This window comes from Vicugna pacos, chromosome 18, assembly GCF_048564905.1.
Source record: "Vicugna pacos chromosome 18, VicPac4, whole genome shotgun sequence".
Lineage (NCBI taxonomy): Eukaryota > Metazoa > Chordata > Mammalia > Artiodactyla > Camelidae > Vicugna > Vicugna pacos.
The window spans coordinates 36,177,558-36,200,806 of NC_133004.1; the positions used below are offsets into that span (position 1 = coordinate 36,177,558).

The 23,249-nt window shown below is 34.4% G+C and overlaps 1 protein-coding gene across 5 annotated transcripts in view; it reads right to left on the bottom strand.

Moving 5' to 3' along the window:
* AUTS2 (activator of transcription and developmental regulator AUTS2) overlaps positions 1 to 23,249 on the bottom strand; it is a 1,022,984-nt gene that overhangs the window by 571,509 nt on the left and 428,226 nt on the right. For 4 of the 5 annotated variants that reach the window (XM_072943079.1, XM_072943078.1, XM_072943077.1 and 1 more), the window contains exon 3: positions 3,386 to 3,487. The exons of the other annotated variant lie outside the window; for it this stretch is intronic. In XM_072943079.1, the coding sequence (XP_072799180.1) occupies positions 3,386 to 3,487 (102 nt within the window). The remainder of the gene's footprint in view (positions 1 to 3,385; positions 3,488 to 23,249) is intronic. 5 annotated transcript variants of the gene reach the window in all.

A 23,249-nucleotide genomic window follows, 5' to 3' on the forward strand; every position in this document is an offset into this window, starting at 1 on the left:
TGGAATTTGACACAACATTGTAAAATGATTATAAATCAATAAAAAATGTTAAAAAAAGACATTCATACAGTAAAAGACTAAGTATTCTTTATTTATATAATTGATATTATAAGATGCTAGAAGAAGAGGTGATATTTATAACTAAAATATTAAGAGTACTATAGAAATATTATACTTTGTTCCATTTAATTCTTGTAAGAATTTAATAATATATAAACCCAATCTTACCCTAAATCTGGCAAACTTTCTTGAGAGGTATAGAAAGATGGTTGTCCTCCTTGGCTGATGGATGGATAAACGGAGGGGAGATTATTACAGAGAATGACTTAATGTACTGCAGTGGTCTCCAACCTTTTATGTTTATTGGCACCACTTAGTTAAAAAAAGTTTTCAGTATAATCCCCTAAGACACCTGTGCTTATAAGTTTTATATATATATATATATATATATATATATATATATATATATATATATATGCACACACACACACACTACTCTCTGCTTATTAAATTGAATATTAGTTAAGTTTAATTTCCACTTTTTACACAAAAGTTATGTAGCAATATTTTTTTCCTGTAATACACTGAATCATCTTGTACAGTATAATGAAGAAAACTGCTTTAGAGAATAAAAAAAGATAAAGAAAAAAGGCAAAGGTTTTTGCTCCTTATGATACATCCTAACTCTGCTACTTCTTGAAACTTGGAGACACTGAATCATTGTCTCATTCTTAAGCCAAGGCAGTCACGAGATGAAGAACAAAGCTGGAGGTATCATGCTCCCAGACTTGAAACTATACGTCAAAGCTACAGTAATCAAAACAGCACAGAACTGGCACAAAAACAGACACATAGATCAAAGGAACAGAAGAGAGAGCCTAGAAATAAACCCATGCTCATCTGGTCAATTAATCTGTAACAAAGGAGGCAAGAATATACAATGGGGAAAAGACAGTCTCTTCAATAAATGGTGTTAGTAAAGCTGGACAGTTACATGCAAAACAATGAAACTGCACCACTTTCTCAGACTACATACAAAAATGAACTCAAAATGGATTAAAAACTTAAATGTAAGACCTGAAACCATAAAACTCCTAGAAGAAAAAATAGGCAGTAATCTCAGCAATTTGGCAGGGGGTCGGGCTGGATATACTTCCTTAGGCAAGGGCAACAATGGCAAAAATAAACAAATGAGACTACATTAAACTAAAAAGCTTTTATGCATAGTGAAGGAAACTTTCAACAAAACAAAAAGGTAACCTACTGAACGGGAGAAGATACTAGGAAGTGACATATCTGATAATGGGTAGATTTCCAAACTATATAAACAACTCATATAACTCAGTATTAAAAAATAAACAACCTTATAGAAAAATGGGCAGAGGACCTAAATAGACATTTTTCCAAAAAAGCCATACAGATGGCCAACAGGTACATGGAAGGTGCCCAGCATCACTAATCATTAGGGAAACGCAAATCAAAACCACAATAAGATACGACCTCACACCTGCCAGAATGGCTATTATCAAAAAGACAAGAAGCAACAAATGTTGGTAAGAATGTGGAGAAAAGGAAACCACTGTGTACTATTGGTGGAAATGTAAATTGGTGTAGCCACTACGGCATACAGTATGGAGATTCCTTAAAAAACTACAAATAGAACTACCATATGATCCAGCAAATCTACTTCTTGGTATTTATGCAAAGAAAAGAAAAACACTAATTCAAAAGATAAATGTACCCCTATAGTTAATGCAGCACTGTTTACAATAGCTAAGATATTGGAAGCAACCTAAATGTTGATCAGTAAATGAATGAATCAAGAAGAGGTGAAACACTGAAACACATACACACACACATACACGAAGATCACTCAGCATAAAAAAGAATGAAATCTGGTTATCTGCAGCAACATGGACAGACTGGAGGGTATTATGCTAAGTGAAGTAAGTCAGACAGAAAAATGAGTTAACATACGATTTCACTTATATATGGAATCTACAAAATGAAACAAATGAACAATTAAAACAAAACAGAAACAGACTCATAGATACAGAGAACAAACCAGTGGTTGCCAAAGAGGAGGGAGGTGGTTGGGGAGAGGGAGAGACAGACAAAATTGGGAAAGGGAATTAAGAGGCACAAACTTCCAGTCATAAAATAAATACATCATGGGGATATAATGTACACAGAGGGAGTACAGTCAGTAATACTGAAATAAACTTGCATGGAGACAGATAAAAACTAGACTTATTGTGGTGATCACAATGTCTAAAAACATCGAATCACTATGTTGTATACTTGAAACTAATGTAATACTGCATATTAATTATAACTCGATTTAAAAAGAAAAATGCTTAGACTCTTGAAGTCACCATCTGTGGTGACTGAAGTGTAATCTATAGTTTCTGGAAAGAAAGAAAAAGAAAGAAAGGAAGAAAACAGAAAGAAAAATAAAATATCTCAAATTTGAGTATGCCAATCACAAAAGGGAAAATGGTGTTATTTCTGGGAATGCTCTTCAGTGGTTATCCAAAGTTTTTTTTTTTTTAGCAGCAGTGGAATTATTTTCTTTCTCTAATGAATTCTTTTGCAAATAAATCAAATAAATTGGGGGAAAAAAGGAGTACTGTCCCAATCTATTAATGTTCCTTTCTTGGTATCACTAATAAAAATTTCTCCCTACTTGATCTATTTTAAAGGAAAATTTTTAAACGTTTGCCCTCAGGTACAAAGATGGGTCAAGAATTGTTACATGACACATTAGGGAAGAATCCAAGAGGGCCCAAAGAGGGCCAGGTGGTTCTCAAAAGTGGTTCTCTGCCCTGCTGGTGCACAGGAGGCTGGAGAGTGGTGAGAGCCTGTCTAGAAGGCTGACAGACCCCCTCAAGGGCTATGGTGTGTTCCCAAAAGGGTCTTTTTCCCTCCAGAAATCAGTCAGGAAATTTAATTCCTCCTCTTGCCAAGTAAGAGGCTGGTTAGTTATCTCTTCCAACAGGAGTAAAATGACACCTATCAATCTCATAGGTGAAGAAACTACAAAAATCTCATAGATACATCATCTCCCAGTTGTAGCACTGCCAGACTACTTCTTTCATTTGTAATAGGGATAATAAAAGTATTACTGCTTCCCTTTGTAAACTATTGTTTCTAAGCTGACAAATACTCCCAACAACCTCGTAATTTGTTAAAACACACTTTAGGTCAAACTAGAAAACAGAATGACATGCTAAAGCAAGACTCAAATATGTGTATGCCAAGAGAGGATGAAGTGCAATGCCTGGATATTTACAAAGTGATGTGAAGAGATGGGAGTGTTGGGGAATTGCGACTGGACCCAAGGGATGTGTGGTCTGGTGGTTTCGTTTAATTTTTTTAAACTTACATCGCTGAGCCTTTCCCGAGAGCTGCTCCTGTGGAAGCCCTTGGATTCTCCACTTGCGCTTTCACTGTCACTGTCCCTGCAGCTGTTCTGCCCTGGCTTGAGCTGAAGGCAGAAGAAAAGAGAAAAAAAGAAAGGTGTCAGTGGTCTCCTCATACAACTGCTCCTTCACCCCTATTCTTTGAGTTTTGTCAAAAGTGAACAATTTAAGGTCCTGATCTTTAGCATTTTTCCTCAGCCTCTGAACAGTGAAAGGGAAGCTGCCACAGAAAGAAACATGGAAGGCAGGATAAGCAAAATATTTATATAAAATGTCAATGCAGACAAAAGACCTGAGCAAGCCTTAAGTAAACATCTGAGAAGTCTAACAAATGTTCATGAATCTTGGAAGATAATCTTCTCTCAGATTTTTCCTCTACTGTGACTTTTTTGGGGGGGGGGGTCAATAATAATAGAAAGACCAAAAATACTGACTAAGCTAAAGCCAGGTTACACAAATTATGATTTCTCACCTTATTTCTTTTGTCCCCTTCTAGGAAAAAAACAAAAACAAAAACCAACAAAACAGAACAAAAAACAAGATTTTCTCCTCCTAAGAGAAAATGATGAGATTCTATATATTATCCTTTAACCATTAGGGAGACAATGATCCTGTTTTTTAGACAATATTCTGGAGGTCTCCTGTCAGATATTTAAAAATACCAAATTAAGACCTACAGCATAAGTAAATTAGGCCAGCATCCATTCAACAAATTTGTAAGAGCTGACAGTTAAAAGCCAGAGATATGGGGCTTAACCAAATTAAAAAGTCTCTGGTCTCATGAAGCTTACATTTTAGCAGTTTCTACACATTTACCCAGGTCTGATGTTCATGTTCAGGATGCTCTACACATTTACCCAGATCTGATTTTTCATTCAAATTGAACAAACACAGAACTGCAAACCATTAGTCTCCATAAGACTATGAGTCAAATTCATATGGAACCACAGTTGCAGAGAACCCAAGCAATTTGATGCAGATTACAAGACACAGCTCCTTTATAATGTCCTCAATTTAGCAAGAGAAAAGTACAATATAAACAAATATAACAAAACAATGGAAATACATACATGCTAAACGCAAACAAAAAAGTAGCCAGTGACGTTAGGAGAAAAGATGGTTTCTGAAGCCTTCGATTTTAAAAGCAGATTGAGCTCACATGGCTGAAAGGAGAGGGAAAGATACTCTTGATGGGAGAAAGACAGAAAAGGTAGGGAAAGCAACATGTTAGGAACATGATCAGGGGTCTTATCTGAAGGAGAGAGTTCCTTTGGGGAGGAAATAGAAAGAAACAGTAGAGAGATGTGTATGATCAGAGCATGCAAGAAACACAAGCCCCATATTTCTGGGAAGGAGGGAACTTCAGAGCAGACAGGTAGTAAAACTTTTGCCTGCAGGTTCTCATGTGGCTCTGGGGCCCTGTGGGAAGATGAACCAAGACGAAAGGAGAATGAATCCGAATCAGCCTTCCTTGTACCTTTAACCTGCCTCTTAAAACACTGCAGTTCAGACTTGACTTTTGGTTATATCATCCAGTCAGCTGTCCCCAAATACCCACTATATAGGGAGCATTCTTTTGTATTTCAACTTTTCTAAAAATCCACTTTTATCATCTTCTTTTAAAATCTCCTTCTTCAGGAAGTTTTCTCCAATGGAACCAAGAAAAATGATGCTAATTTTACTTTGTATCCTCCTGAGCCCTTAAGTACTTAGTTTCCTCCTAAGTTACTGCTAAATCTACTAATTCTAAATTAATTCGGATGCAAGCTATATGAGCCTTTTCTTATTACTATGGAATAAAAGTTCAGAATATTGTCATTCTCTTCAAGTTTTCATTTTTATACTTGTAATAAAGGGGAATTTATTCTAAAATGAGTACTACTTCCTCTCACTTTCCTGAACATGCCATGTCCATTCCTGCCTGCACTTTTCCACATTGCATTTCCTCAATCTGCAATGCTCGCCATCACTTTCTCTGTGCTTTTCATGTCAAGAGATTTTTTTTAAAGTTCAAATAGCATCTTGTCCACTGTGGTCTTTGAAGAGCTCTTCCTTTGTGTATTTATTTTTTTGACATATGTCTTCAAAGTTTAGCTAGCACCTCATTCTTTATTAAATGCCTTTGATAATTTTGATACATTTTCAAGTTTTACAAGGCCTATATTAAATGTATTTATACTAATGATAAAATCTGTATGTGGAGTGGGCTCTTTAATTCATACGCAATGTCAGAACTCTTATTTCACTGGATCTCTGAGTTAAGTAAAGGCAGGTAAAGCTAACTCCAATGTATGGATAAAGAAACAAGTAAAGGAAGTGGGTTGAGAATTTCCAAGAGATCTAGGGCTAACCCCATGACTCCACTGCCTACTGCTCTCCTCATTTTAATTCTTAGTGCCTGTTCAGGTGTTTACATTTAACTTGGAAATAATGACTCTGCAGTATACTAGTGTTCTCCATAGAATATATTTTCAGTACATTTGTGATACCTAACTGCCTTCACAAAGAAAGAAATCTTATTAGGTAATATTTAATCAAGAGATGTTTATAAAAACTAAGTCCTCCAACTTAGATGAGAAAAAAAATATCCAGCTGGGAATTAAGGGTATAAAAGTGTCAAAACCTTTCCTAATGTTCAACTGGCTTAACAAAATCTGGACTTTGCATTTGGGTCTTTTCCATGTTTCTTCATGGAAGGAAAATGATGACTTTAACAAGGCCCAACAAGAGGCTCCAGTGGCCATTACGTAAATTATCTGACTAAATGTTGATCTAGGCTCAGGGCAAAACCCAAGAAAAACTGAGGGGAGCAGCTTACTAGCCTTCAATGTGTCCTGCCAGCAAAAGCACTTCAGTGTATTCTCTTCAGAGAGTCTTACATAAAATCCACCCCCACACTACCCCTTTCTCCTCCAAAGCCAGGCTCAAGTTTAAAGGAAACTTAGGATTTTAAGCTGTCAGACAGCTCAATATTTCAAAGAAATAGACTGACTACAGTAAGTACTAAAGCTAAACCACAAGATTTCAGGCAAAGAAGTATTCCTTCCTAATCCCATGAATACATTTAAAACTGGCATTTTCAACCACATCCAATGGATCATTTGGGGTAGCATAACTAACTCAGAAGTTGTAATCCTTCACCTGAAATTCCCAGCTATTACCTAAGACCAAGAGACATTATAAAGGCCAGGTGCTGGCTTAAACATTTAAAGACCTAAGGAAAATCAATCTGCTTGCACTGATTTATCCTAGCATCCCCAGCAGCTCTGTTATAAGAAAGTTTTTGCTATACAGGGTGCAATGAGATTTCTTACTACCAGCCTTTAGGTTTTTCAGGGCCTCGTTTATTTAAAAATTACTATAATTCACTCTCTAGTTCCAGAAGTTTCTTCCCATTAGGATATTAAATAGTTTAGGAGTCAGAACTAGAAAAAAACAAACAAAATGAAAGGATGCCAGCATCTGGCATGAGTGGCAATAATACTCTGAGTAAGATGAACATCTTTATAAAATTTAAGAAGCTAGTTTGCTTTTATTAGATTTCACTGTCAACAATATATTTTCCAAACTCTGAAACTGTGTTGTCATTACAGAGTTAACTGTTATTAATGGCAAATTAGGAAAATAATTATCCACAATTTTATCACTGCTAACGAACAGATAACAAAGTCCCATCACCCTGGACTGAGGGAAGGTGGAACAATTCTGTGCACACTTGACAAGATCTGTGAGCCAGGCTATGTCACTCTTTTCAGCTTGAGTATAAAGAGTTGAAACAAGATGCTAGACGTCTAGCTCAGCAGGTGTCATTAACTCTTCAAACAATATTCACAGAAGAATAAAGTATGTGGAGACGATATCTATGCCTAGAACTCTAAAGGAATGATGTGAATTATGCAGTGTAATGCGGAAGAGCATCTGAAAGTAATCTCCTACCACAGTTTAGGTTTCTCAAAGCGGCATAAATCCTATCTCAAACTGCTGAGTTCTCCTGTAGGGATCTAAATGAACCCTATATAACTTTTTAAAAATGTATCAGTAAGCACAGATCCATTTTTTATAATATACATTCACTAACATCAAAACAGCAAGTATTTAATCTTATAAAACTGTTGTTTTGTTTTTTCCATATAAAACTGTCCCCAAGTGGAGAAAGTTTCAATAGATTAAGTGGTATTTGTCCTATTCTATTTCTTAGGCTTTAAAAGGTACTTCAAAGGAGAAACACTGAAGCAAACTAAGCATCTTAATGAAAAGGCTGACACATCAAAATGAGCTAACAGGAAATAACTACTACAAACAAAAATTCCAAAGCTGGTTAGAAAAAACATTTTCTTAAGAAATAAATAAATAAATATATTGTACTTATAAACGTACAATAACAAGTTGTGCCAGAAAGATAAGAATTAAATTCTGGAAACTAGGGCAGGGCAAGGAATTTGCTCAATTTCTCTGGGATCCTAGAACTCAGAATTATCTTGTCATCATCTTCAATAATTAAAGAATTTTAAGGATTTAGTAATCTTCAAGTTAACCACTAATAAAATTTAGATACTAAAAATACTTGTTTTCGAAATCACTGTCAAATGTAAAAGAATTCAAATCATAATCAATAAAGAAATAGAGAGAAAATAAGGGAAACAGCAAAAAGCATGCATGTGACTAAGTACATTAATTATAACATCAATAGTATACCTGAAGCTATTTTTTAAAAAAGGCAAGGATGTCTAGTTTCTATTGGGCAAAATAAATAAATGAATAAACAAACAAGTAATTATTTGTTAGTTATAAAACACTCTTAACATTTTGAGAGAAAAAAAGACAAAATATTATAAATAAACAGCTAGACAAAGTCATATGTCAAAGACAGTCATGGTGATAAGAGGTACAATTTTTACCTTTTACACTTCTGCTCTTTATACTAAAGTATAACCCTTGATATCCCAATATATAAAGTAAAAAACATTTTAACTAATAAAGGAAATCAACAGGAGCTGGGAAACTTTAGCATTATATTTATCAGAGAGCAAAAAAAAGTGAAACAATAGAAAAGGACACAGAGGCTAAAGAACTCAGTTTTACTTAGGCAATATATATTAAATTTGATAACTTACAAAGACCACATCTTCTAGAGAATCCATGGGACATTACCACAGACTGAAGACGTACTAGGCCACAAAGGATATCAGAATTTCAAAATTTAGAAATTACATTAATAGCCTTCTCAATGATAAAAATTAATGACATTTTAAACTGAATATCTACTATCACCTAAAGATTTAAAAAATTCTCTCCACAATTATAATTGAATTGCCAAAGCATTACTGAAGAGAAAGAAAGAGGCTGGAGGAATAACTCTCTCAGACTTCAGACAATACTATAGAGCTACAGTCATCAAGACAGCATTGTATTGGTACCAAAACAGACATATAGACCAATGGAACAGAATAGAGAGCCCAGAAATGAACCCACAAACTTTTGGTCAACTCATCTTCGACAAAGGAGGCAAGAATATACAATGGAATAAAGACAGTCTCTTCAGCAAATGGTGTTGGGAAAACTGGACAGCAGCATGTAAAACAATGAAGCTAGAACACTCCCTTACACCATATACAAAAATCAACTCAAAATGGATTAAAGATTTAAACATAAGACAAGATACAATAAACCTCCTAGAGGAAAACATAGGCAAAACATTATCTGACATACATTTCAAAAATTTTCTCCTAGAAGAAATAAAAGCAAGAATAAACAAATGGGACCTAATGAAACTTACAAGCTTCTGCACAGCAAAGGAAACCAGAAGTAAAACAAGAAGAAAACCTACGGAATGGGAGAAAATTTTTGCAAGTGAAACCGACAAAGGCTTGATCTCCAGAATATATAAGCAGCTCATACGACTCAATAAGAAAAAAATAAACAACCCAATCCAAAAATGGGCAGAAGACCTAAACAAGCAATTCTCCAAGGAAGACATACAAATGATCAAAAAGCACATGAAAAAATGCTCAATATCACTAATTATCAGAGAAATGTAAATCAAAACTACAATGAGGTATCACCTCACACCAGTCAGAATGGCTGTCATTCAAAAATCCACAAATGACAAATGCTGGAGAGGCTGTGGAGAAAGGGGAACCCTCCTACACTGCTGGTGGGAATGCAGTTTGGTGTAGCCACTGTGGAAAACAGTGTGGAGATTCCTCAAAAGGCTAGGAATAGACTTACCATATGACCCAGGAATCCCACTCCTGGGCTTGTATCCAGAAGGAAATCTACTTCAGGATGACACCTGCACCCCAGTGTTCATAGCAGCACTATTTACAATAGCCAAAACATGGAAACAGCCTAAATGTCCATCAACAGGTGGTATATTTATACAATGGAATACTACTCAGCCATAAAAACCAACAACATAATGCCATTTGCAGCAACATGGATGCTCCTGGAGAATGTCATTCTAAGTGAAGTAAGCCAGAAAGAGAAAGAAAAATACCATATGAGATCGCTCATATGTGGAATCTAAAAAACAAAAACAAAAACAAACAAACAAAAACAAAGCATAAATACAGGACAGAAATAGACTCATGGACAGAGAATACAGACTTGTGGTTACCAAGAGGGTAGAGGGTGGGAAGGGATAGACTGGGATTTCAAAATTGTAGAATAGATAAACAAGATTACACTGTATAGCACAGGGAAATATACACAAAATGTTATGATAAATCACGGAGAAAAAAATGTGACAATGAGTGTGTATATGTCCATGAATGACTGAAAAATTGTGCTGAACACTGGAATTTGACACAACATTGTAAAATGATTATAAATCAATAAAAAATGTTATTAAAAAAAGACTTGAAAAAAAGATTTAAAAAATTCTCTCCACAATTATAATTGAATCAAAAAGAAAAATCATAAACACACCATTTAAAAATTAAGAAAATGAAAAATATGTAAGTAAAAATATTTATAAGATCTGTACAAATCTGTGCTAGAGATTAGCATATTTTTTGAATAGAAATAAATCATTTAATCATAAAAATCGAAACAAAAAAGGATAAGACAAAAAAGCAACTATAGGGAAAATCAGAGGAAGGAGATTCTAAAACTGAAAACTATCTAATGAATTAGAAATTAAAATATTGTACAATTAATAAATTAGAGTAAAATTGGGAGTGGAATCCACAAAGATACTTTTTACAAATCTAAGAATAAAAAGAGATAAAAAACCAAACATAGAAATAATGTGATATCATTATAAATAATAATGTGATAATATATAATGTGATAATAATATAACAATGATTATCATTATAAAAATATGATAAGAAGCACATTTCTTAATTGTAGTAAACATTCTATGGTGACACTGACAAAAATCATAATGAAATAACTTCAATTAAAAAAACAATTTAGCTAAATTTGATCCAGAATATGAAAAAAAATATGTAAAGCTAATCTGTGCCCAAATCTAATAACAGAACAAAAAGGGAACTACAGAATAATCTTCTCACCTTTAAAAGAGCTGAAAAAATCTCAAGAATTACAAAAAATTGAACTTAATAATAAATTAAAATCTAGTCCACCAAGTTCTAATAGAATTTTGGGCAAGAATAGGAAAGCCCACCAATTTACAAGAGGGCACAAGGGAAATTTTGGAGGTGATGGCAAAATGATAAAATTGGAGTATGATGATGGTTGTACAACTCTATAAATACACTAAAAACCTAAACTGTACACTGATAATAAATTTTATGCTATGTAACATACTTCAATAAAGTAGTTAATTTGAAAAAGTAAGAGGTCTTATCAGTTTAATCTTTAACTGCCGGAAGTAAAAGTCAGGTCCCTAGTGGAGGACTTACTAAATCAGGCCAAGGAAGCAACAGAACATAACTCTCTTTCTTAAAGTCAACTGTCCATATAGAAATCTAATCATGGGAGTAAATAGGGGGCAATTATCTTGAGGGTCATCTTGGAATCCAACCTACACAGTGGGTTTACAAAAATAAGAAAAGGAGAAATTATTCTTTTTTTAAATTGATTCCCAATGTATATATCATAAAATCACTCTGGAATGGAATTAGGAACGTTGTAGTAATGCAAAATAAGACAAGGTTCTTGAACATGCCTGGATTTTGCAGTATCACATGTCTGTCACTGATGGTTCCAAATAAATATTTAAGGTATTGCACATATAATAACTTGAAGATTGTGTCATTAGCTTTAAAAATGGAAACTACTGATAAAGCACTTCCACTTGCCAGTCACATATATATTCAGCATTTAAAGGGGTTCAGTGGACTTCACAGCAGTAGAAAACCTGAAGAGTTAGTTAAATAAATAGCAGAAAATAAGCCAAGATCAATCTAACTACATAGTCTCAAACATAAACAAGAACTAGACAATGAAGAGAAATCTGACCAACTATGATATCTTTCTAATAGACAAACTCAACACAGACAGCAGAACTTAATAATATCCTACAGCTTATCCAGAGAATCATAACTCTATGAATTGGGTAAGAGGCTCTTATGATACTATCTCTTTATAACTTAATAATGTGAAGGGAAGGGAACAGAAGTGTAAGAAGCAGTGCTAATATATAACTAATATCTCTGTCTACACCTTGGGTACTATTTGCAGGTTGAATTATGTTGACAAAAGGCATAATAAAGTACCTGACTCTTCTTCATTTCTTACCAAAAAGAAAATCGAGACTACAGTGGAAAAAAGAATGCATAAGAATGGGATTAAAGAGAAAAGCCTGAATGAACACAAGGTGTTTGGCATTCCTTGGGTATGACTGTGGACTGGAAGTCTGTTTTCATATAGGCTCAGAAATCTACATCCAATAAACATGTGCAATGCAAAAATAACTTGATGAAGGGACTGCTCTGGTATAAATTCTAGCCTTTTGATTATGAAATTTTGATTATTAAAAACATTCTGAGACAATAAATATTACTTGATTGGCGAGGATGAATATGCAAAAATAACAAATACAGAAAGGTTCCTTTTTATGTTTTTCTATAAGAAAACATGTTTTCAAACAACTTTTTAAACAGCCTGATGTTCTTAAAAAACAAACATTACCCTCAAACATAAAATTTTTTTGACTTTTGTTTCTCCCATTCTACTATGAAAAAAAAAGCCAACTGAAGTCTGAGGAAGGAAATATGTAAGATGAGCCAGTCACATCTTGTCATCCTAGAAAGACCATGTCAAAGAAACTGCAGAGCCAAATTTCAGGGGCCCCCACTAACCAAAGATGGGACAGGTTGAGTGTTAATAACATAATAATACAATGAACTGAAATACATTCACATGTTTAAATACACATGTACACAACTGTATTAAAAGGAAACCAACCAACAAATGAATACCTTACTAATTAACTTTGGAGAACTTTCTAAAAGGGGAAAAAAAATTAAGCAAAGAATCAAGCATCAATGGCTGTTAACATCATAAAAAGAGAGAAAAACAGGTAATACATGCCTCCTGATGTAAGAGTATACAACTACCACTGAAAAATATATAACCTGAATGTGATTATCCACAGATTATACTATAAACTTACAGGAAATGTAAGGGATTAGGGTACAGGTTAAACCGCACATCAGGGGATACAATAAGAAAAATCCAGAAATCATCTGATTCCCTTAATGAGTAAATTGCAAGAAGAAGAGTAGGAATGACATAACAAGATAAGACATCTCAGCCAATTGCCAGGCATAGATCTTACTTTAAAAGTAATTTGACAAAGTATAAAAAAATTATAAGACAAACTTAGAAATATATACAATGACTAGGCATTAATAATATTAAGGAATTATTGTTCATATTTTGGTATAGGTATAACAAAAAAGCACCAACTTGTAGAGATACACAGGGAAATGTTTATGGCTGAAATAATTTAATATCTGAGATTTGTTTTTCTAAAAGATCCAGGTGATGGGGACAGTACAGGTGTGTGGAGTGGAAGGAGGGGATAGGGATATACATGAAACAAGATTAGCCATGTCTTAATTGTTGAAATTGGATGATGAGTACATGTGGGTTCATTATTATCTCTATTTTCATATACATTTTTAAAAATTTTATTTTTTATTGAAGTGTAGTTGATTTACAATGTTAGTTTCAGGTGTACAGAAAAGTGATTCAGTTATACATATACATACATTATATATTTTTTCAGATTCTTTTCCATTGTATGTTATTACAAGAAATTGAATATACTTACCTGTGCTATACTATATATATCTCATATATAGTAATGTGTTACCTGTTAATCCTAAACTCCCAATTTATCCCTCCTCCACCCTGGCCCTTTGGTAACCATAGTTTGTTTTCTACAGAAGTTCATGAGTCTATTTTTGGTTGGTAAATAAAATTGTATCATCTGTTTTTTTTTAGATTCCACATGTAAGTGATATCATATATGTCGTAACATTTTTAATTTGCCATAATAATTAAAAAAAAACTTATTTCCAGAAAAGGCATAAAATAAACTGGCTATTTATTTTAATTGCAAGACTATGTACCTTTAGCATTAGTTATGATATAAAATACTTTGCTTGTAAGCTATCCAAAATTTTAAGACATGATTTTTGACAGCAAACCTCTTTCAAACTTGCCACTGTTTTGATACCAGTTCATTTCAAATCCAATCAAAAATTAAAATCTCATCAATGCCAGAACTTTGGAGCTATTAATGAAGAATGTGACTGGGTCAGAAAAAGCTAGTGTTCTAGCATTTGCCAATGAGGAGAGCTCAAAAGCTGAATGGTAACATGAAAAGTGGCATGTGCACTAGCTAACTTGTAGCCTCTGCGATCACAAGCCTTCAGATGTCTTACTCTTCAAAACGTGCTATTGCTGACTTTGTTCTTGAAGCAGTGATCATATGTAATTTAAGATATTTCAGATACTCAGGTATAGTGTTATAAAGTAAAAAAGTAGCACATAATTGCAGTTAGTTTAATAAATCTTCATCCTGGCATTTGAGAATTTTAAAAGTACTCGTTCAGCAAAAGGTCAAAAACCACTACCAAGAGAAGTTAACAGCTCTCTTAGTATTATACATGCTTATTGATGAGATTGCCACTTTTAAATAATTTGGATCATATGACGCATTTAAAAATCCCATTTATTTTACCTAGCAAGTGCTTTTTTAAAAATAAAAAGTCCTTTTCTTATTATTTTAAAATCAATCCAGCAAAAACCTTCTAACCTATTCCAAAGGCAGAAGTATTTAAACATGTATACTACCAAACACTGATTTATTATTAATAACAACATCTATAAAATAAACCCATTTGGTTATAGAAGAAAATATATTCTTTTGAGAGATTTTTAAATGAGAAGGTACTTTCTAGGTACCTAAAAATGGTGTAAGTTTGGTTTTGTCATAATGAAAAGTAATAGTTGGGATAACCCTCAGTACCGGTACCAGCCCTGGAAGCAGGAGCACTGGCTGCATTAACTCTGAAGTTATACAGGGAGACTGCAGCCCTGTGCGAATGAGGTCCCCACACCCTACACTGTCCTGCATCATTCATTTGCATCATCTGCCTGGCCTCTGAGGAGCCTGAATTAGAGACTCAAGGTTTACAACAAACTTCACTACTGGATAGTGATTTTTACTTGGTTCCAGAAGACTTCAATTCATGAAGCCTCTTGCATTTTTAACCTGGACAAAAGAGACACAGGGAACAGGATAATCCAATTTTGAATGGAGGGGGGCAGGTAAGCTAAAGAAAGTTTACACAGAGAATTTCCAACTATCAGAAATTCTTGGTCTAAACACACGGCATTTCTCCAAGATGCAGAAAGATTCAAATACATAGTTCCTAATTCTTGGCATGATTTTAACTGATTTGCGTAAATTAATGAAGAAAGAACTTGACCGTTTATTTCCTAACCGAACTCCGAGGTGAGAAGAGAAACACCAGGCCCTTTGCAAACATAAGCTGGAATCCCATACAAAGAGAGATCAGTTCTCTCCATTGTAGATCCACACATCTGGCAGGTAGCTAGAGGTAAGATGACACTAGCTGAGATTTTCATTTTGAGGGTAAGAACTTAAAACATACCAATGTTTGGCTATCAATCCAGGGGCAAAGGCTAGTAGGTGAAGGGTTTGCTCCTGCCTCTTGCAGCTATAGTGCTCACATATATACTCACTGGTACCTAGAATATCTCACTGGCTCCATGTAACGAAGAAATAAAGCAATTAATACACCTACTATAACAGAATATGCAATCTTCATACTATTTCTATGAATCACAAAAACTCTATATATATTAAATTTTATTTCCTAGTTTACAGATGCAGAAACCAAACCAGAAAAGGCCTAAGTAATCCTAGTAAAGTCACAAAAGGTAGAAAACAGGGGAGGCAGAACTAGAACCAATCCAGCCTGACTGTATAAGGACTGTAGCCTTCAGTTTTTATTCAAAGCTGTCTGAGCACAGTAAGAATGTGTCCTTAGAATTTTTAGCTTCCCTTCATCCCTTCAAATGTCTAACTTCTCTCCTGATATAGAGTATAAAGTAAAGTAACCAGGATGTTATAAGAGTGGTCTGACAATTTAAATCAACTATTAAACCAGCTCTATGATCATTCTCATCACATCATGAAAAAAAGATAACTCATCCTACCTTTATTAAAAAAAAAAAGAATGTGAAAAAGAATACACATAAAATATGCACAGCAGGTAGGGGAAACAACCAAACTACAGCTATTTGGGACAGTGGTGTGTTTTAAAATTATTTTTCACTTCCACATTCCAAATTCCCTAAACTCTGAACAATCAAAGTTTTACAGATCATCCTTCCAAAAAACAAAAAAAAAAAGACAAGAAACACAAATTAATAACTATTTAAGTGCTCTGTTTCATCATGATAACAAACAGATGGTTTTAATATTCTGGAGGCTAATTCCTGAACAATTAAAAACACAGCAAGACATTAACATCTAATGAAACATTTTAACTACCAGTATATGCATCTGCCATTAATTCCCACACAGTAAGGTCTTGGATCTCCTCAATCTGTTCTTTATTAAAGAAAGTTTTTCCACTCTGAATTTAGTGAAGTAGAGAATTAACAACTGTTTTCAATCAGCAATCAGCAGGATATTCGCCAATGTGTACTGAAACCATGTACGCTATCAGAGTTAAATTTATTCTTATGATGACTTTGATGTGCACACATTTGCAATTTAAGAACAGATCCAGTTTCCTAATTAGGTGTTTTCCCCCCAAAACCCATACCACATTAGCTCCTTAATATACAACAGAAACTCTTTAGTTTAGTTTAAACTAAAAATGGTGTAATTGCTTAATAATGCAGTTGACTTTTGACTCTAATTGCCAAAAAATACCCCAGACTGCAGCTTCTACCACTGTAGCAACACGTAAAGGCAACAATCACAAGAACCCTGAAAGACAACTAAACGTATCACATTCTCAGATCTGGCAGGTTAAAACAGGATGACCAGTCACCATTAAGCTGCTTTCCTTTTTATGATGATAATAATACTGTACACATTTGTTTGCTGTTATATAATTTTCTCTAAAATTGTACATAATTATCTAATTTAATTCTCACATAAATCTTCTGTGGAAAGCAAACTGTAATGTGGCCCCATTACAGACAGAGAAACTAAAGTTCAAAGATGAGTGACCCAACCAAAGACACTTAGACAGGTGGTGGTGAGCAGAGTTATAACATGATCCCTGGGCCCCGGCTGAATGCTGCATTTACTGCCCTTGAGGCAATGTCTACAATTTGCTGCACTAACTTACCAGTTCTCACAACTGTGAAGCAGACATAATTATTACTATTTTAAGATTAAGTAAGTGAAGGCATATGTTAACCCAAGGTTAAACAGGAGAGGTGGACCTAGGGTTCACAGTCAGGCCTTTTATCCTAGAATCTATGCATTTCCACAATATCATTTTATCCTCCAGAGTATCATTATCATTTGCGGGCCACACAGACATGTTATAATCAATTGCAATGTGTCTTTTCCTCTAGGCAAATAACAACACTACTGTTTTGTGATTTGGTGACCAAATATTTTAGGGTGAGCAATTAGCAAATTAATAATAAATACTTATTATTATCTTTGTAATGGAAAAAATTAAGTAAATATTATCAAGTATCTTAGTTATTTTTACAACCATGTCTCTCAATTATGATTAATACATAATCTAATGTAGCTGAATCTTAACATATTAAATGTATTAATCTAGGAACTAAATTCTATAAAATTATATCAAATTTCCTCACAGAATGACTAGTAATTGAAACATTCTTTAATATGAGGTAAGGTTATTTTGGTCACATAAGACCCAGACAAGCAACTGAGAATGCAATTTCATTTACTTTAGTGATCTGAAGTTAGAAATTTAGATTAATTTAACAATAAGCCTCCCCCACAAAAAACCCTCTAATCAAGAATTTATTTTTACTTCTTTTTTTTTTTCAATTGAAGTATAGTCAATTACAATGTGTCAATTTCTGGTGTACAGCACAATGTCCCAGTTATGCATATACATATATCCATTTTCATTTTTTTCATTAAAGGTTATTACAAGATATTAAAGTTAGTTCCCTGTGCTATAGAAGAAACTTTTTAAAACCTATTTTTATATATAGGGGCTAACATTCAGAAATCTCAAACTCCCAACTATATCCCTTCCCACCCTCTCTCCCTGGTAACCATTAAGATTGTTTACTATGTCTGCGAGTCTGTTTCCGTTTTGTAGATGAGTTGATAGTGTCCTTTTTTTAAACTTCTTATTCAAAATCTATAGGTGCCCTGTTCGATTTATAGCTTAACTGTTACTCTTAGCTCCAGATATTTAGTATAAGATTACTACCAGGGAAAAAGTAGAAAAGCATGTAGACTAGACTACTTACCCAAAAAGCTTGCTAAATTCTAGTGCTTCTGCCTATACAAAAAAAAAAAAAAATATATATATATATATATATATACATATACGCTACAGACTGGATGTTTGTTTCCCTTTCAAATTCATATGTCGAAATCCAATCCCCAATGTTATAGTATTAGAAGGTGGAGCCTTTGGAAAGTGATAAAGCCATAAGGTAGCACTCTCACGAGTGGAATCCCTGAGAGCTCCCTCACACCTTTCACCATGTAAGAAAAGGGGAAAAGAAGGTTGTCTATGAACCAGGAAGCAGGTCCTCAGCAAACATGGAGTCTGTCTGTTCCTTGATCTTGGACTTCCCAGCCCCCAGGACTATGAGAAATAAACAGAAGTTGTTTGTAAGCCGCCCAAGTCTAAGATATTTTGTCACAGCAGCCAAAACGGACTAACACAATGTACATATACATGTGTTATCTACACATAGAAATGGTAATACCATTTATCCACACAGAGATGCTGGGGAGTTCACAGCTAGTTGTAAAAGGAAATCACCAAAAATATTAAATTTTTCAAAGTAAGAAGATTGCATGCAGCACCTATTTCATACTTCTTTGTTTCTATATGAGAGCTTAATGGTGACTTTAAACCAAAATGTTACAGGTAAATAAATACATAAAGCTATTTTTAAAAACACAACATAAATGTGGGGTTTTCCCTAGCAATCAAGATAAACAAGCATATTTTAAATGTACTAGTTGCCCACTACTTAGCTAGAGCTATAATACGGAAATTTTTTTTAAAGAATAAGAGGGTATATTGCCATAGCAATGACTTGTGGTGACATGGGAAGGAAATTCAAATTGGGAGAGAGAGGAAATATTTTTAGTGAAATGATATTTTATTCCTACAGAAAAAAAAATCCCTTAAGACACATTAAAAAGTCGTAATGGATACACATTCACTACCTTTTTAGGAGAAAGATGGGGGGAGGGATCTGTACCTTTTATTTTGGCAGTTCTTATGAAAATTCATAAGCCAGATGGCATTCAATAAATGTAAAGAGCTAAAGAATTTAGTTTTATAGAAAAACATCAATTAGCATAGGAAAATTAGCAATTAAGCAATCATTATACAACATATATCAATATTACTAACGAGTGAGCATACACACTAAATTCCTAATGTGAACTGTTTGAAACAAATATTTTTGAAGCATTGCTATTCTACCATGAAAAGTACATCAGTACTTCATTATAGCTAACCTTAGGTACCTACCACATTACTGCCTATTGTAACAAAGTCGTTTCTGGAATTCATAAACCACAGTGATTTCTCAGCAACTGAACTTTGGCCCAAAGTCATTTGCTTTCTTCATTTGAATTTTTAAGATTTATCATTTTTTTCTATACTTGCAATTCAGTTTGATCAAGTCTAAGGGATAATACAATGAGAGGAGATCTATTTAAGCTACACTCTTAAAGTTCCATCCATAAGGATGTCAGACCAAATCTAGAAAATACCCTAAAACAGAAAGATAATTTGTGCAAAGATGGCTATAACCAAGCATTTTTGCTGAGACTCTGAATGAAGATGAGAGACTCCAAATGCAAAAGGTCTGCCTAAATCAAACCTGATCTCTGTGGAAGAATTTTAACCTTAAGGAAACTTCTTGTTTGAAATACTACTCAAAAAAGTATACTTATTGGCCATTTTTTATTGTTTTCCCTCTAACCCTCAATTTTTTGTGGCACTTTACCTTCAATATGCTTTTCAAAGATAGTTTCAGATGGAACCCAAATCAGAGATATGAATATATATAAACTGAAGGGTGAATATTGCAGAAGAATAAACACTCGTACCAATTATGCCTTTTTATCATTTCTGTTCTCAAAGCTAAGAAAAGGTAATTTCCACTAAAGTGACTGGAAATATTACCAGAAGAAAATGTTTGCAGAACCTGACTTTTCTGAAGAGATCTTTGAAATTTAAGTAGACTTGTGAAGTATCTATCCTTTTCCTTTAATATTAAATAGAGCCTGTAACTGAGATATAACGTATTTTTCTGTCATACAAATGTTAAGGTCTGCCTAAATCAAATTTTCTGATCTGTGTGAAAGAATAAGCCATTTTCTATTTCCTGAAATCCTTCCTATCACCAGGGAAGGGAGATGACTGCTTGTTGTGAAACAAGTTCAAGAGAGGCAAGAGCAAGAACTCATGAGTTATAGGACCTTAAGCTGAAAAAGGACCCCCACCATTCAAAGTCAATACTCAGAAACCTGTTACTCCATTTACCTCTGAAGGAAATTCGACAGAGGAAAACAGAAAAAAGTGAAGGAAGATGTTTAGATCCAAGAATTTTAACCTAAGTTGATTTTTCAACCAAAGGAGAGTAGAAGAAAATCCGTCTTTATCTTTAATCTTTGGTTTTCACAAAAAATACTGATTCCACACAGCTCTTTTAGTCGAATACACAAGAATCTGTACCAGATTCCCTTTCTTACCTTCTTCTTGTAGTTTCCAGACTAGATAAAAGAAAGGAAAAAGAGAGAGAGAGAGATGTTTTTAATGAAATGTTAATAAGGTTACAGAAACACCCTAAGGCCTGGGCCTTTGTCCATGGACTAAATAACTAAAAGGTATGATGAGAAGGAGGGATTTACAAGTATCAGCAACCTATGGCATTAAAGAGTAACACTGAGAATAGGAAAAAGTAGCTTAAAACCTCTGGGTTAATGAGGCCAAGGAAAAATAAAAGACATGGTCTGTAATACCAACTATTACAGAATTGCAAAGGTAAAAAATCATCCCTTTCCTTTTTTTTTTCTTTCTTGAGTGAGAAAGAAAACCTAGTGAAACTCCAGGCTGTCAACTACTGGTACCCCACAGCTAGCCATGGCAACAGCTGCACGGCTCTGTTGTAATAAACTGGAACAATTTAATAGCTTTTATTGTTCTGCAGTGGTGTCTGAGCATAGCCACTCTCCCCTCCTAGGACTCCAGGGCCCCGCAAGGGCAGCAATGAGAGAAGATCTCATTTACCTAAAAGCACTTATAAATTTTTAATTTGCTTTAACAAGTAAATTAACAAGTCCCTCATTCAGGCAAGTTTTATGGCTTCTTGCCACTTGGGGAAGACCGTAAAAGTTTTATAGATAATCCAGCGCTACTGAGACTGCTCATAATAAATTGTCTGTTTCCTGTTATTTTATCAAACCACTGGGCTTCTAATGACTTAAAGTCACAGTTCCCTTATATTCAGTCTTTTTATGAGGCCATATTTATAAACTCCAAAGAATACCTTAAATTATATTGGGCCCCTGTTAATCATTACAAAGATTTTTTTTTTTAATGGGAGCTTACCTTAGCTCATGCCCTGGTAATAAATGCTGTAACATGTTTTGGAGACAGTATTCTGATTGTACATATTATTTAAGATGCTGCCTTAGCCAGAGTTTCCATTAGCAAATCCTTAAAGGAAGCGGCAATCTGATCTGTCCTGTACAGACTCACCAATAGTTCTGCCCACTGGAGTGTGGCACTTTCTAGACTGCTGCATTTTCTCTAAAAGGGAGTAGTGCAGCTTGATGATTACTGTGCATGTGTGGTGAGAGAAGCTAAGCCTCAAATGTGTATATCAGAGTCTAACCTTGGATTAACATTAAATTTCGCACCCGGTTACCGTCAAGCCACTCAGACCTGAACTAACTTGAAGAAAGCGTGGCAAGAAGGAAGAAGAGCAAAGGCAAATCTCATTCACTAACTGTTCACCATGAATGGGGCATGCAACGTGTAGAATACAGAAAGGAGTAAATATTCTAACTAATTATATAAGACATATCACTTATTAATTACACAGATATACTCAGTATCAGAAATCAATGACAAAGTAAGAAGAATGAAATATGCTCTCAAATTCAATCTCTGACAGTACAGGGTTAGTGAAAGTGCCAAGTGGACCAGTCTTTGTGATGACCTTTATATTTTACACGTATGCACGCATACGCATACAGACACTCCAAGTAAAGATCAAAAGGCATGTGCTTTTTCAATTTAGTCTATCTAAGGATAGAATCTTAGGAAAAAGTCAACCACCACCAAGGACAGAATGATCTATGTAAGGCCTTTAAACAAAATAACTCAAAAGGCCAAGAGATCACATCATAGCTCATGCAGATACAACATGCTCTGCAGGCAGCACACTGAATTCTTGTTACATTCCTATTGATTTCCCCCCAGAAAATACAACCTCACAGATTAATATCACCCAATGTAATCTCACATGAAGTTTCCTCATTTAAATAATGACTATTCTTGTGTGGCTTCATATTCCTGATTCTTATTTTAATTAGAACGCTTTATTCAATGCTGCAGAGGATGAATCTCTTAGCCAAGGTGTCAGAACCCAGTTACTGAGAAAGCATTCACAATGGTTCTTTTCAGTATCATCCTTTTCCAGGGGAAACAAATTCAAGATAGCAAAGCTTAGTGTTAAGGCTGCCACATGGTCACATTCTAAGGATGGTGCATTCATGTTGATGCTGATTTTTCTACCTTTAGGAAAACTCCATTTCTACCCTAATTTCCATTTTATATTCTAATTCTTCTAGAACACTCTGCTAGAGGAAAGATACAATGATTTCCAGTTTTTACATGAACTCAGAACTATCTTCCAATTTTCTTTTGATTTAAGAGAATGGAACATCATTGGTTTCAATAAATGTTACCCCCTCTAAAAAATATGAGTAACAATGAAAATAATACAAAACCACACAAGTCTCGTCCTTTACAAAGTATTTCCACATATATGATTTCATTCAAACTTCACAATCCCATGAACCATACAACTATTTACAGTTTGCACATGTGAAACTTTATTCAGAGAGGTTGACTAGTTGTCCCAGTTCACACAGCTAGTGGG